General features: G+C 36.9%; 1 protein-coding gene across 15 annotated transcripts in view; it reads left to right on the top strand.

Annotated features, from left to right (window-relative positions):
- The window catches only part of MED12L (mediator complex subunit 12L), a 333571-nt gene that overhangs the window by 294860 nt on the left and 21910 nt on the right, over window positions 1-16801 (top strand). For all 15 annotated transcript variants that reach the window (XM_060638969.3, XM_060638970.3, XM_060638955.3 and 12 more), the window contains 2 exons: window positions 2978-3189; window positions 16075-16164. In XM_060638969.3, coding sequence (XP_060494952.1) covers window positions 2978-3189; window positions 16075-16164 — 302 coding nt within the window. The remainder of the gene's footprint in view (window positions 1-2977; window positions 3190-16074; window positions 16165-16801) is intronic.

The following is a 16801-nucleotide window of genomic DNA, read 5'->3' as shown; positions in this document are numbered from 1 at the left end:
GGGAGAATCCATATTTCGCCATCTAAATTAGAGGTTAAGAGGGCTGGTCTGGAAGTTATACATCTAGGTTCAAGTCTGGTTCTACCACTCTCCTACTGTATAACATTGGGTTTTAGTTTCTCTGTGCATCAGCTTGATTATCTGTAAAATGGATATGCTAATATATACCCTCATAGGGTAGGGGATTCAATTATTTATTCAACAAAATGTACTGAACTTCGTAATGTTCCAGACTCTGTTTTGGGTGGTAAGATACTATAGTAAAGAAAATGGATAAAAATGTTCATTCTTCTTTGAGTGATGAAATAAGGTTTATATCATACACATACACACAGAGTATAACTTAAAATTGTTTTTAACGTTTATTTTTGAGAGAGAGAGACATAGTGTGAGTGGGGGAGGGACATAGAGGGAGACACAGAATCTGAAGCAGGCTTCAGGCTCTGAGCTGTCCACACAGAGCCCAACGCAGGACTTGAACCCACAAACCGGTATGCGAGATCATGACCTGAGCCGGAGTTGGATGTTTAACCAACCGAACCACCCAGGAGCCCCTAAAGTAAACTTTTGAAAATGTAGCACACAGAAGATGATCTAACCCAGCAGACATGCTCAGTAAAAGATCTTAACATATTCCTACCTCAGGGCTTTTGCGCCTGCTGGCTCCTGTGCCTGTAGTGCTCATCCTTAAGTATTTTACATGGCTCACTGCCTCCCTCCTATGGGTTTGGTCAGATACCATTTTCTCACTGGGCTTCCACTGACCGCTCTGTTTTAAATGGTAAGCCACAGCCCTTCCCTGAACCCTGTTTCCCTCTGCTTTCTATTTCCCCGTGGCATTAGCATTTGGTTATACACTATATATTTTACTTGCTTACTGGTTTATTATCTGCCCTTTTCAGAATGTAAGCTCTGGTAGGGCAGGCATTTTTTCTGTTAAGTTTACTGTATTCTCCTCAGAACTTAAAGCAGCCTCTGGCTTTTAGTAAGCTCTTAAAAATTGGTTCTTGAGGGGCGCCTGGGTGGCTCAGTCGGTTAAGCGGCCGACTTTGGCTCAGGTCATGATATCACAATCTGTGAGTTTGAGCCCCGCGTCGGGCTCTGTGCTGACAGCTCAGAGCCTGGAGCCTGTTTCAGATTCTGTCTCCCTCTCTCTGACCCTCCCCCGTTCATGCTCTGTCTCTCTCTGTCTCAAAAATAAATAAACGTTAAAAAAAAAATTTTTTTTTAAAAATTGGTTCTTGAGTGAATGAATGTAGACCACAAAGAGCGAACTAGACAATAATAAATGTGGAAAATAATGCATGTTCTCTCTTTTGAACTTTATATTTTCAGTTCTAAGGTTCTTGTGAATTTGTAGCATTTTTAAACACCAGGGCTGTATGAATTAAAGGTTCACTGTTTTATAATGACATATACTCTTTCCCTAGAATACTATAAGCAGGGTTTATAAGTTAAGGAACCTTAGGTATTAGGTGAGTTTTAAGGATGTGTAAGAAAAAATATTAAGGAAAATGAAGATACATAGGGATTTTATATGTGTGATTTTTTTAAAATATGAGTCCTATGAAGTTACAGAAGAGTATGTACAGTATGCTTTTCATTAGTATATAGTTAAAATGCAAAGAATTATGCCCCCTCAGTATACACGTGTAGACATATACCCAGCCACTCGCCCTTCTACAATTTGTCTCTCTTTGTCATGTATACATGCCAGTTTGGTAAAGTCATAAGGAAATGTTTGGGAATATTAAACACCATATTCAGAATAACATTTGGTGAGAGAAAGAAGGTGAGAAAAGTAATTAGGAATATGCAGAGGGCTTCAGGGATAGTTACTTTATTTCCTTAGTTGGCTCAAAGGTACAAAATTATAGGAAAGTTAGGAAAATTCAAACAACGTGAAATGTAGTCTGGTCCTTAGAGTTTCCTTTATCTGTAAAATGAGCTCATTAAGTTTTAACGTATTAGTATAGTTCCAGTTCTTCAATAAAGTTTACCTTGCCGTATGTTACCTGAGTTGACTTTCCTCTTTTTTCCAAATGTTCTTCAAATGCTGCTGAATGACTTCATAAACCATGTTGCTGACTGTGGGTTTGTGTCTTTAAAAGAATGTGGGTTTTTCAAGTGAACAACTTTAAAATGTGTTTTTCACCATACACCTTGTTTAAAAGAAAAAAGAGAACACATCTTTTGTGAGATATTTATATAGAGGTTTTCTTACACATATATTAAAGTATATAAAATCTGGTAAATGAAGGATTGGCACCTAGTTTGAAGCCAGCAAATGTTGACAATTTTTTTCCCAAACTCTTAAAGGCATTTGACAAATTATATATGCAAATATGTTGAGGATTTCCTTTGGTTTCTCAAGGATCACTACAAATAACGTTTCTTGTTTGATTTCTGTCCTTCAAAAAAGATGTGTTTTGTCTTTGAGTCATGGTATTTGAAGTTTCCAAGCCTTTCAAGTTTTCAAAGTATTTCTTGCGTCTCTTCTACAAAAGGGGCATTTTCATTTTGCTGTGGTCACAAAACTTAAATATCATGAGCTTTAAATTTATTTAAGATTACAAAAGAGTTTCTATGACTGACTTAGGACACCTGGCAAAATATACCATGAAGTCAGTACATTTTATGCAGGTAATGTGTTCCTGAAGGCCTTGCAGGGTTTAAAACCCACATGGTTCCAAAATTACACCCTTGAGTCTGTTTCAGGGATTTCAAGTTATCAACTGAAGTGGGGCTTCTATGAAGTCACTGAAATACTATAATTCACTCCTACATCACTCCTCCCCATCATTTGGAAATTGTGCAGTTCTCCACAGACCTTTAATATTTATGTGGGGTGAGGCGGGCCTTATTTTCCATTTGCTCACAAAGGCTTAGAAGGTAAGGTTCCTGTGTTTTGATAAAACAAGGAAGAAGTGTTGTATTAACATGCACAGAGAGCCCTTCTTTCTGGTTGCTTTGGTAGGTGGTTCTAGATTGGACCCCACGGGCTCCTTCGTCCCAACGAATACCAAACAAGCTCTGTCCAACATGCTGCAGCGGCGCTCGGGGGCCATGATGCAGCCGCCGCCCCTCCACGCCATCACATCGCAGCAGCAGCTGATACAGATGAAGCTTCTGCAGCAGCAGCAGCAGCAGCGGCTTCTCCGGCAAGCCCAGGCTCGACCTTTCCAGCAGGTTTGTCCAGATCCAGCAATGGAGTCCTCTGTGTTTTGGTAGCGCCTCTAGTTGGGGATGAGTGTGGGGTATGTGGCATATCCCTCCTGCCTGTGTATCCCCGAAATCGTATATGAGCGCAGGCTTGCCTCTCCTCCAGGCTTGTAAATACTTTTCCTCCCGTGTATTTTGCTATTATCACTGATCAGATGAGAACTTTGGAAGTATCTTAAGTTCATTAAAAGTATGCCTTTAGAACAAAAGCAAGGGCTGATGACTTTCTAGTCACTTAGAAGCAGCAGATTTTTCATCCTTGTAGTGACCCTCGCTGAGCCCTCTTTCCCTATAATTAGCACCATACTCTGTACTCCTTCGAGCTTTACTTTCATGTATTTTTAGTAGATTTATTACCCTGAAGTTGTATCTCTAAAATCCTGATGGTTCTTAGGTTTCTCCCTGTAGTTCCCTGCATAGATTCTATGTTCAGTATGTGCTTAATAGTAAGACCTATAGCAAAGAATATAGTACAAATAATAGTCAGTGTATAGATACCTTCAATTTCATTCTTGAATTTATATTGCTGTTTTTATGCCTTCTAACTCAATTGTCTTTAACTTTTGAGATGACAGTGATTGTTTAACAAGACAATGGTGGCCATGATACACAGCATAGTATTGGCTCATGAAGCCCACACGTCTGTACAAATAAATAAAATAGAAAAGGAGGTGAGATTGGGGCTTTTTTTTTTAACCCAGTTTCTACATACTTTTTGTACTTTGCAATTTTGCTAAAAAATATTAGTGATGATGATAATAGCAGCTAACACCAGTAGAGCACTTACTATTTGCCAAAACATTTCTAAGCCCTTTAAATGTGTTAGTTATCTTAGATCCCACAATATCCCACAACAACGCTGTGATTTAGGTACTTTCTTGAACCTCAAAGGAAGTAGCCAATCTGCATGTGTATCCTGCTTTAAAAGAAACCATAAAACTTTCAGATAAGCAAGAAATTTTAATGCTTCTACAAATATTCTTTGTATTTTGGATAACTTTCTAGGCATGTGTCCCTTATATAACTTAGGACATTTTTGCAGTCAGTCCATCCACTTAGTGATTTGGGGGTTTGAGGGTGGGAGGGTTAGTTATACATTCTTAAAAATGGTTTTGTTTTTACCTATATTATAAGAAGGACAGGAAAGAGGAAACTAGTTCAATTGTATGGGGATGCAAAGCCCAGTCACTGCATGCTTGTCTCTCTTAGACCTCTAGCAACTGCTCAGACTCCCTGGGTGTCAGGTAAGGGGCCTGAGTTGCTTCTTACACAGAAATGATGAGGATTGGATATCAAGAAACAGTTATTTTGTTTAAATAAGCAGCAATTTTAAAACGTGAGCCATTAAAAACCTCAGGATTTTAGCTATTCTTGGGGATGAACAAAAATAATTATAGTATTGTTTCAAGTCCTTGTCAAGATTATACAAAAAACTTGCTGTACATTGAGTAACCATCCCCACAGCATGAATTCAGTTTCCTTTTAATTTAATTTACAACTAAGTAAAACTTGCCTTCCAATAAGTTTATTTTTTTATGTCTCCTTTTGTTTGTTTCTTTTTATGGAGAGAGAGACAGTGAGAGTATGAGTCAGGGAAGGGTGGAGAGAAAGGGAGACAGAGAATTCAAAGCAGGCTCCACACTGTCAGCACAGAGCCTGATGCGGGGCTTGACTCATAAACCGTGAGATCATGACCTGAGCCGAAATTGAGTCGGACACTTATCCAACTGAGCCACCCAGGCACTCCTCTTTTTCTGACTCTTTTTGATAACTCCTTTTTTCTCATTTTTTTCTTTTTCTTGTTACTCTTTTATTATTATTATTTTTTATATTTCTTAATGATTGTTTATTTTTGAGGGGGAGAAAGGAATAGACAGGGAGACAGAGGATCCAAAGCAGGCTCTGTGCTGATAGCAGAGAGCCCAACGTTGGGTCAAACCCACAAATCGTAAGATCATGACCTGAGCCGAAGTCAGACACTTAACCGACTAAGCCACCCGCCCTTCCTGTTACCCTTTTTGTTTTACCATTCTTCAAGTGTTAGATATTTGAGGGGAGATAACATTTTTTTTTAAGGAAGAGACGTACATGCATGGTGCAGTGGTATGGTTGAATGGTCCTACACAAAGTCAGTGAGATTATACGTAGCATTTGTCAGAGTGCCTGTACCTAGGCGGTCCTGAGGAAATGTTAGTTCCTCTCCTCTCATGTACAAACTATTAATATACCTGGATTCTAGTTAAATCTGGTATTGTGGCAGAAAAAAATTCTGTGGTAATCCTTAAAAAACTAGAATAAGAGCAGAATGATTTGGAATATTTGTGATGTTGATAAATTGTTTTAATGTATGGTTCTGGATGCAGTTGTTTTTCTAATAAGTACTCACTTACGTCCTTCGTGATAAGAAATGATGGAGAAATGTTCATTCTCATTTTGGCCAGGACCCAGTTAAATGCCTACACATAATGTGATTCTCTCTAGCTACATAGGCACTTGTGTATCTTTTTCTCTTATGAAATAGAAATCATTGATCTTCTTATCCTTAGCAATTCTCTAATTCTGGGAATCCATTAACTTAAGTGTAACAAACATGTTGGAGAATTTCAGACGTCAGGTCTTATACTCTGTATCATGTTTACATGGTAGTGAGCAGAGGGTAGAAATTTATGAAAGGCTTATCAGACGAATGTGTGTTTTGGGAAACTATTTCCAGGATCCTAGAGCTTCCTAGTAGCCTTAATCCTTAGCAGTCTGGTTTTTATCCACAAACTCCTCTCAGCCATCCTTCTAGTGCTTCCAGAATCCCCTTCCAGCAGTGATCTCTACTATGGTTCTTCTGAAAACCTAGCTGGGGCATGACAGGATGTAAATTCCTGGCTTCTGGATATGTCTCATACCTTATGGAACCCTCTTTGCCTCTTCCCATCTTAATGGAAACAAGGTGATATATATAGGAGTCATCCAGCCTTAGATGGTGCACAAGAAAACTTCAGTTCCATTATAAATTAACTCTGTGTCCACTGCAGAAACTGAATATCAGCCTCAGTTGGTCATGGAAGTTTCTGTTATGGATCATTCTTATATTTCCTAAAGAATGTATTAAGACATTGGTATAGTGTCCAGAAAACAAATGCTTAAATAGCATGGATATTGTTAAGTCTTTTTAATCACATTATCTGATGTAATGGTTGTAATTGAGTGTATTTTCTTAGAGCTTTACTACCTACCACTATGCATAAAGATATGTTGGCAAGGAAACTTGCTTTCATTGTTTTTAGTTAGTCTTCATCCAGGAAAGTAAAAGTGATCTGCTTCCCATCCCTTACTTGATGTCCCTTATCTAAATGGGACTCAGTGCCGTGATTATGTTGCCCTTTTGTGCCTCAGAGCCTCATCTATACAGTGGAGCCAATGCAGTATTTACGTTACAGAGTTCCTGTGAAATTAATGTTTTAATACATGTAACAGCCCTTTACAACAGTGGCCGGCTCATAGTAAGTGCTCAAAAAATGTTAGCTGTCATACTTGTTGTTGCTGTTTTGTTAGTATCATTTGATGGATGTATTATTTCAAAGGACATCTCTATCACATAAAAATCTTTATTTTCCTAAAAACAGATGAAAAGAGAATTAAGAGCACATCCAATGCTTTACTTGTATCATCATATTAATTGTCCCTAATAAGACTGGTGCTCAGTGGCTGCCCATGGAAGAGGCCAGTAAGAAGGAATGTTGTTTACTTTTCCACACAGCCATTTTGGTTTCTTAAAGTGGTATATTTTTACTGTCTAATTTTGTAATACAAACTTTCGAGGGGATAATTCCAACTGTAGTGTTAAAAATATCGCTGTTATATTTTCTACATATCCTATGGGAAGCATCACAAAATCTAAAATATTGGTGAAAATAATGCAAAATGCTGCTTAAATTGTTTTCCAGTCTCTTTTTTAGAGCTAATATTTTTCTTCTGACAGGAGGAACTTGCTTTCCTCACCCCCACTGTATCAATCTTCTAGGGAAGGGGCTTTTGGAGGGCATCCTTAAGTTTTGATCGATGAAAAGGACTTAATTGTCTGCCTTGATTTGTGGTATAGCTTTATCCTAATTTCCCCGTTTTAGTGCACAAAACCCCTTTGTTGTTCTTTGTAATAATCAACACCAGCCAACTTATTTTAAGGAAGACAATATATGTAGCTTTCTTTATTAATTGTCTTTATTTAAAGAAAGACAATATATGTAGTTTAAATTGGCTGAGACAAATTTGGAAGAAGGCAATTGGTGATAGGCTACAGATAATCATATGGATATTGATGACATTGAAGAGGAAGATTTCTGACAGAGGACAGAAATGGTGTGCCCAGTTAGAGCTAGTGGTTACTTTAAGAACATTACATTATTAACCACAGGGCAGGTGCCATCAATGTGTATCTAATTGAAGGAATTAGATCACTTACTAAAAGAACAATGACTGAGTCAGAGCCTCCCAGAGCAGTGAGCTCCCTGGCAAAAGTGAATTTGTAACACCCTGAAAACTTGCCTCTTGGATGGATGAAACCCATTTAAGTTGAATGACCACCCTTTATATGGTAATTGATCTCCTACCCTAGGGATGTGGCATCACCTTGGAATTTCTGAGTCCTTCCTTTATTCTCTCCTTCCCTCCCTCTCTAGTGGTGTATTTCAAACATACAAGAATAGAAAATATAACAAACACTGATGGATTTACTACCTAGCTTTACTGAATAATCCTGAAAAATTCCACCCATATTTGGTCTAGATCATCTAAGAAAATAAAAATAAAACAGTATGTGTACTCTCGTTTCCCTTTTTTCCTATAAAGAGGTAATCACTATCGTAAATTTAGTGTTTTTCTTTCTCATGAATGTTTTTATGTTTCTGTATATTTTTGCAACCATCAACATAAACATATATTACTTTTGGAATTGAAACTTAATATGGTTTCACACATATATTATTGTATTGTTTTAAAACTTTTTATTTCGACCAGTTTTGAATATCTACTTGTCACATGTAGTTTTATTCATTTGTCTTGCTTGATGCTAGTCCATTATGGATATTGATCTAATATTTGTCCATTCTCCTGTTGATGATCATTTAAGTTATTTTCAATTTTTTCCTTACTGCTAATGCTATATTACTATTATGTTACATTTAAAAAAAATTTTGTTTTAATCTTTATTTTTGAGAGAGCGGAGACAGAGCGAGAGCGGGGGAGGGGCAGAGGGAGAGGGAGACACAATCTGAAGTAGGCTCCAGGCTCAGAGCTGTCACCACAGAGCCTGATGCGGGGCTCCAACTCACGGACCCTGAGATCATATGCCCTGAGACGAAGCCGGACGCTTAACCGCAGAGCCACCCAGGCGCCCCTTTTATGTTACATATTTTACATTTCTTCTGCACATACGGAGAGAGCTAGGGTATATGCTTCCAAGTGGAAATGCTTGTTCGATTTCCAATGTGGTGATGATTCTCCTCAGTTATAAATGAGTTTTCTTCTTTCTTCATATCTCCCCCTAACCCTTGATGTTGTCAGATTGTAACTTTCTCATTCAGAGCAGGTGAAACAGTACCATATTATGACATTTAAATTTGTATATCCCAATTATCTGTGAATTTAGGCATCTTTTTTTTTTTTTAACTGTATTAGCTAGTCAAGGTTTCCCTTCTGTAATTTTCCTGATAATATAAGCGCATTTCACAATACTTTTATTCTTATTTGCTAAAGGTAGGCAGAATAGCCTTATTGGAACACATTGTTAGTTGTAGTAATTACCTTTAACGCATTCTCCTAGAGTGGATAATTTAAACACATCTCAATGGCAAACATGAACTTCAGAGAAAACCCCTGAACTAGTAAATATGTCCCGAGCCCTATTATTTTGTTCCTTGGATGGAAAACGACCACGTCCAGGGAAGTGGGTGCTTTGGTTATTAATATCTGGCATTTCTCCGTTTTTTTTTTTTTTTTTTTTTTTTTTTTTTTTTTGAATGATGAGGAAGATGTGCATTTTATTTGCTGAAATTATGATTGGGTCCCTATAGTTTAGAAAATAGTGTACAGAGCTTGATTATTAGGAGAGAGGAGACAAGATTAGGGGGTGATGAGAGTGGACGATTAATAGAATGGTCGTCGGATCCAAATACAAATGTACAGATGCCATGAATTATATACCTATGCCTAAAATAGTGAGAAGAGATGCTTCCTTGGGGAATTTTTCCTATAGTTTTTAGTCCTTAGTATAATAAAATACTTTTTCCTATTAGGGTTGGTAATCCTTTGCCTTATCTCTATCTCTAAAACTCAGTGGGCAGAAAATGTTTAACATCTTAGACAAATGTCACTTGTACTCCGTTTATAAAAGTGGTTAAACGAGTGAATTATTTTCCTGAGAAATAGGAATTTTCCCCAATGTTTTTGGGGAAACAAATCAGATGTTTTTCTAAACCAGATTCCCTCTTCCTTTGTAAACACTGGTGGCCCTGTAAATATTTGTTGTCTGATTTGGTCGATTGAATGAGTGATTGACATAATGCCCAGTTTTCATTTGTACTTCCTGAGGATGGAGCTAATTTCATCCTCCAACAATGTATGACCCCACTGACTTGTTCACTTAATGTTTTTTGCGTTTAATGTGCCCCACGTGTTCTGAGCTTTCCCACTGACTGTAGGCCAGGAAGGCCTCTGGCACCCCTTTTGCTCACAGTGGAGTTCCAACATCCCTTAGTTACCGTAAGTGTCTGTCTGATAGCTCCTCTGCTTCTTTTATGTCTGCATTTAACCTCTGGGTTGTGCTCTTCCATTATATGAATATTACCATTTATGTCCAGTCTATAGTACAGTGTTTGGTGTATGGATTAATAAAGCCTCTGCAGGGCCTGGGTTTTTAAGTCTTGACTCCCTGAAACATTGTTTTAAAATGAACTGTTACATATGTATTGTGGCTGCCCACATCACTAGGCTAAAAAAAATCTTATCTGTATTGTCTGCCGTTTTCTTGCTGTCCCCTTTCTGTAGGACTTCTGTAACTCTGCTGTCTCCCTTCTGGAAGACTTTGACAACATAATGGTAACACCCCCGCTGTCATTCCTTTTTCTTTTTCTTTTTTTTTTTTTTTAAGTAAACTTTTGTAGCATTACTCTTTGAACATCAAAGCGAGAAGTGGGTTATTCCTCTATAGTTGGTAAAAGTTATAGTCTTCATTTCACTGTTATTCACTTGGTTTATGTTTGAGACTGTAACACAGAATCATGAATGCATCGGCCCTGTTTGATTTAATGGGATTTATTTCTGAAAATTTTCTCCTTTGATTGCCTCATGATTTTCATCATTTATGTGTACGGTTTAGACACCAATGGACATTCATGACCTGGGCTTGGGAACATAGACCAGTTCGTGCACCTTCATCTCAGTTACAGTTTTGAACGCATCTTTTCCTGAGCTCTTGCTTCCCTTTGTGGTAATTCACATCATTAGCAGAGGAACGCATGGCATGCTGATTCATAGGCCAGTGCAAGATAATGAAAACTGTGGTTATGAAACATACCCTTCTCATCACATCCCACCCACTGGCTATTCTGAAATTCTCAACAGAACGCATCATCTCTATTTTCTTTCCGGTACGGAGAAGGTGTTTTTTCAAGCACAGGTCTTGTGCATGCATGTCATAAGACATTCACCTCTGCTGCTTTGCCTGGGCTAGCTAAGAATGCATGTTTTGCATTAAATTACTTATAGGTTTCTGTATCAGGTAGCCAACCCACAACATAAACCCAAGAAGCATTAGAATAAAAAAGAGCACACATCTCAGATGTGAATGTAAGTCAACTTGTTTCACTGCCAATTTTAATGGGTAACATTTTCTATACGTTGGTGAAAATGTCTGTAATGCATATTCAAACTCTGAAAATATTTAGGTTATTAAATACTTGTTATATAGGCAATTTCTTTCATAGCTATTCAGCAAAGTTTGGAGATTTCTGAAAAGAATCAATTTTTCTGTCAATTTTTCTTGACGCTTTGTGGTATACAGAGAACAGGTGAGGTTTTTATTGAAAAAACTTGAATTAAACTTTATCAAATTAAAAATACTTTGGAGATAGCTTATGTTTGCTGTTGGGCATTTTGTTCAGATGATAATGTAATTTGGATAAAAGAAAATTTGCATCAATCATTGATTTTACTTTTTTTTGACACCAAATATTTGTCAAGTATTAAAGTCAACAGGTTCTATGCTTTCATCCAAAATAATGGAAATGTGTATATGTATCTGTGCTGTCCTTTTCACCATTCTTATTTTCCTTTAATATTCTCCAGGGTTAAGAATGTCATGAACATATATACTAAACCAATCATATATTCATCATTTATGGGCATATTAATAGAATATATTGTAAAAGTTCATTATTGTGTGAGGTGTTTATTTTAGAATGATTCAGTTTGTTCCAGCCATTAATGTTACTGTTAGTTGATTCCCAACCAACTTTAATTTTATATGAAAGCGTTATAAAAGATTCAAGCATAACTGGTCAACTGGACCTCTTGTAATTATAGAATTTTCTCTGTGTCTATTGTCTGTAATCAAAATACACCAGTGTGATGTTATGACCATAATTTCTGGTTCACACCATGTGTTGTTTTAGCCTTGGGCACCATTACTCAGTACCTTCCAAACTAGTAGTAACAAATAAAACCCTTTTTGCTAGGTGACTCATAAAACATTACCCACTGACTTATTATCCTTCAATCAGCATTATCAGAAAGTCACAAAATCTGGCTGTGGTTTTTCAGGTACACCTTGTCTCTCTGAGACACTGAAACACCCTTGAAAAGTTACTAAGTAGGGATTTCAAATCATTGCTAGTGAACTGAGTGCATAGAAAAATCCCTGCTCCTGAGATGCTGCTGATTGTAATGCTTACTGTCTGCCTATTGTAGGATTAACCAACTCTTTCGGAAAGAGGTCTTCACATTTGTTCAGTTGACTAAGGGGGAGTAATTGCTAAATGAAGAGAACAAGACCCAGAAGAATGAAAATGATGATTTACCAAGAACTTTAAAGTTACTGGATGCATTTATTTCAAGTTATGCAAATTATTTCAAATTATGTGAAAGGACTTTGAGTCAACACCTCTTTGAGTTCAGATACTTCTCTTGTCTAGTTACAAATAAAGCAGGAAGAGAGAGTTGTTCTTATAAAGGCCAGGAAAATTAGTTACTATTGAATAACACAGCTTTTTAAGAATCTTTTAGAAAGTGGGTTTTTGTTTTTTTTTTTGTAAAATGCGTTGGATTTACATTTCTTCTGTAGAAGCAAGCATGAAGCAAAATGCATAGAAATGAACTTGAGAGAACACACGTAGGAATTTTTCTCAGAGAGCAATGTAGAGTTGAGTGTATGTGATTATCAGAACTTCCCAGTTAATTGTGGTTTATTCCTTTAGCACATGTAAGTTGGGTATCTGAGCCATGGGGGCTTGAACAGGGGCACAAACATGTCTTATTTTCTCTTCCAGTAATGTGCTCAAAGGCAAATGGCAGCTGGCTAGGCACAAATATTTGGTCAAAAACCAGCCTCTTGAATTATCCTTTGCAAAAATATGAAGTTAATGTTACCTTTGATTGTTTAAGTTAGGCAGAATAAATCAAGAGGGAGAAATGGAGCTAATTTTCAGATATTGATGCAGGTAACAAGAAGTAATCATTAGAATGATAGATGCTAATAATTAAAACTGAATTTTCGAAATAAAAGATTGTGCTAAAAAATATGGGGCAATTGGAAAGGACTTGGTAAGCTAATATATGCTGAAATATAAATCCCAGTTTACTTCTAGAACTCTTCGTTAACAGATAAACTAAATTGAGTCTTAGATTTTCTCAATAGTATTTATTGAGCTGTTACTATATGCCAGACACCATGCTAGAAACTGCTTAAAAATAAATCTTAGAAAGTTTTCAGAAAATAACAGATAAATGGATTACGTGTAACTAAGGTGACCATATTTCCTGATTTGCCAAGCATGGTTCCACTCTGTACCTCTTGTCCTTGCTGTCCTTGTTTGGATGATACAATACATAGTCTGTTCTTGATTTGATGCAGCAAAACTACCCCTGCCAACTTTAAGAAACTTACTAAATCTTCGTCTTTAGTATCCTTGCTTATTCCCACATTATGGCCCTTGGTTAGCATTTGTAAAGTCTTTCAAATTACTGAAGAACTTTCCTTATTCATTCTTTATTCAACAAATTCAACTATTTCTACAAATTGACAGAATGTTTGACATAATGTTTCTAGCATTATTCTCGGGAAAAACAAAAATAGGGCATTTTAGTTTGGTGGGAGAGAATGGGATATTTTTCATTCAAGGAAACATGATACAGCTATGCACATAGCACATGGGGACTGGTGGCCAACTCAGAGTGTTTGATTTTCCCAGGAATGATATTGTGTATCTCAATTATTACCTACTGTACTTAAGTTGGGGAAAAATTGGAGGTAGGAGGTATACAGTATGTCCATAAATAAATAGTTTCCCTTTAGGCAAAAAATGATTAACAAAGAATGCATGAATTTTACAGTGTAAAACCTGTCTCTGAAATTTCTTATCCCTTTCTCTTCTTCAAAAGTTAGTGGTTTTCCTTGAATGTTAATTTTGTGATTTTTCTTTTTATGTAGAATAGTTTTAAATTCATATTTCTTTAATGTCCATGATTGCAACTGTAACTTGTCAATAAAAGTGTTGCACGGTAACTCAGATATTTACCTTATTAGTATACTAGGTTTCTCCACATGTAAGTCATAGTTCATTTCATAGGGTTCTTCACTAAGCAAAGGAAGAATGAAGAATTTGAGAACATCTTTATGCATCTGCATGTAGCCGTCATATACAGATCACATCTTGTTTCCTTTTAAACCAAAGCAGGATGTGGGAATTGTAGACCACTTCTGGATATCATGACTTTAACTCAAACATATAAGTAACTTATTTTTCCCCCTTCTGTAAAAATGATAATATGAAAATATTTGTCCCCCACAAAGAAGCAAAATCGTATCTTGCAGGGACTTTGTACGACACTGTCCGGGAGCATTGATTTAAGGAGTAGTGTTTAAGGAAGTGGTTGATTTAATGACTTCTAGGCATAGTGTTTGAAAAATCAAAAACCTTTCAAATAGTCTGGGAGGGGAATAGTGGTAGGGCCTGGATGGTCACACTGCCATGGAATGAGTTTTCATAGAGGGAGTTTGGGATATTTTCCTTAGATTCAAGTACATATAGAGTAAATATAGACACAGTTGCACTTAGATTAACCAGCTAAAGCCTGAGGATATCTTCATGGTACCCTATTCTGGAAATGTAGATTCTTGTTGAAGCTATTATACGCACTCTCAGAAATTTTGTATTTGGTCCATATATGGGTGGATAGTCACCTTAGGAAAGGCTGAAGTTTCATAAATGCCCTCCAGTGATTTTATATGAGGAACCGAGAAAGGATTTTACTAAATAATATATGGATTTCGTTTCAGCATTTCAGTAAGAAGTCTTTATAGATCTCTTGTTTTTTTGTTGTTGTTGGAGTGAGTTTTAAAGGCTATATATCCGTAAAGAATAAGTACCAAGCGAGGATTTAAATATTTCCATTTTTAATATTGCATATGGAGACATCTTGTCCTAACAGAAAGAGCCCTGGCCTTAGGGATCAGACTCACCTGCGTTCAGATAATAGCTCTGCCAGTTCTAGCTCAATGAGCTTGCTAAGCTGCTTAAGTTTGTTGAGCCTGGCTTCTTCTATCTGAAGATGATAAGTGAGGACAATACTCTCTTCCCTGCAGATTTATTGTGAGAAAATGGGGGTGAGAACAAGAAGTCCAGTCTCTGGCATAGAATAGATGTCCAATAATTGTTGGTGTTCACCCTCTAAAGCTAAATACTTGTCACTTTCTGCCTGCTAGAAAAATCTACACTACTTTCCAAGCACATTAAATGGCTTTATATAACTATAATTTAACACTTTTGAAAAATGCGGACATCTATAAGACAAGAGTAAAATATTTTGGAATAAACCCCATTCTGTGTAATTAGTAAGTGCTGTAAAAATCTAGGGATGGTTGGAAGCTAGACCTCTTTCCATGATGATTACTGCAAGCTTCCATGAAATAGCTTCTGACACCATAACATAAAACATATACAGTGGCTCTTAGATTTATTTTTCAAAGGGCAAAACATGTATTAAATTAAGACTGGTGAGCAGATGTTAATTGGTTTTATTTTATCATTGTCAGAGTTACATTTGCAGTTCATGTATTGTGAATTTTTACTGATAGTTATTCTAATTGATGATTAGTCATAGGAGATGCAAATTCATCTCTTGACCACATGGTTAAATAGACAATTGGTAGGTCACCGTGAAGAACCTTCATTAAAAAGCAATGAAATTTGTACCTCGTATTCTCTTTTTTTATGGGCACAGAATGGTACAACTCCATGCTTTCAGATTTCACACAGCCTCATGCCTTTCACTCTAAAGTGGCATTTGTATCCTGGGGTGTACAGCAGAGCTGTTTCAGAGCCTCTCTGATAAGTAGACCGTTGATTATTTTGGCTTGTATTTAATGTATGTATTATTGTTGGGACATCTATAGTTTTTGGCAGAAACGATAAGTTTAATAGTCTCTACACACACATAAAAAGTTCTATTTAATGCTGTTTGGAAAACTCCAATTTCTGTAGTCATCTAATAAGATTTGGTGTCATGGGTTATTGGGGTTCTTAGCCAGGAGTGCAAATCAAGTTCTTGCTGTTATGATCAAGAGTTTGCTTTGGCTTTGTTTTCCAGGGCCCACCAGGGGACCAGGCTGCTCTCTTTGCTGCACAAGCACGGCCCTCCCCTCAGCTCCCCCAGTATCCAGGGCTGCAGCAAGCACAGGTACCTACATTTGCCTTGTAGATGCCGCTGGGATTTTTAATGTTGTTTATTTGAAGTGGGAAACCAAGTGAATAGGATATCAGCTCCCTTATGGGGTTTAGAAGGTAGTACTTCTGCTTATAGATTGGAGTTGACATCTTAAAAAAATGCAGCACCAGTGATGAACAAACCTTCGGACTGAATGATTTGAAGAGCATAAAACATTTTAAAGAGTTCTTGATTTAAAAATCTAATCACTCTATTAACGATGATGGTAGGTGTTGAAATGCTTAACAGTCCCAGAGTACTTATTTTACTTTATAATAAATACTGATGTAATTCATGATTGAATTTATCCTATTGAAAGATAGGTTTGCAGAGAATCATGGTAGAGCGAGAAGGTAATTGGCCTTGGAATTAGACCTTGGCACAATTCCTGACACCTTTCTAGCTATGTAACATTGTGCATGTTATTCTGTCTTGGTTTCCTTCTTTGTCAAATAGAGATGAGCATTGTGAGAATTTAAGAACCTGTGGAACCAGCACAGCACCAGATCCATGGTAGCCACTCAACAAATGATGGACTTGCCTTAATATAATGCAACTCTTGAGCTATTTTTTTTCCTAGTAATTTTGTTGTTTCTGCTTCTGTATACTT

Source organism: Panthera onca, chromosome C2 (assembly GCF_046562875.1).
Source record: "Panthera onca isolate mPanOnc1 chromosome C2, mPanOnc1 haplotype 2, whole genome shotgun sequence".
NCBI lineage: Eukaryota > Metazoa > Chordata > Mammalia > Carnivora > Felidae > Panthera > Panthera onca.
The sequence above is the reverse complement of the archived record's forward strand: the minus strand, read 5'-3'. Positions and strand labels throughout refer to the sequence as shown.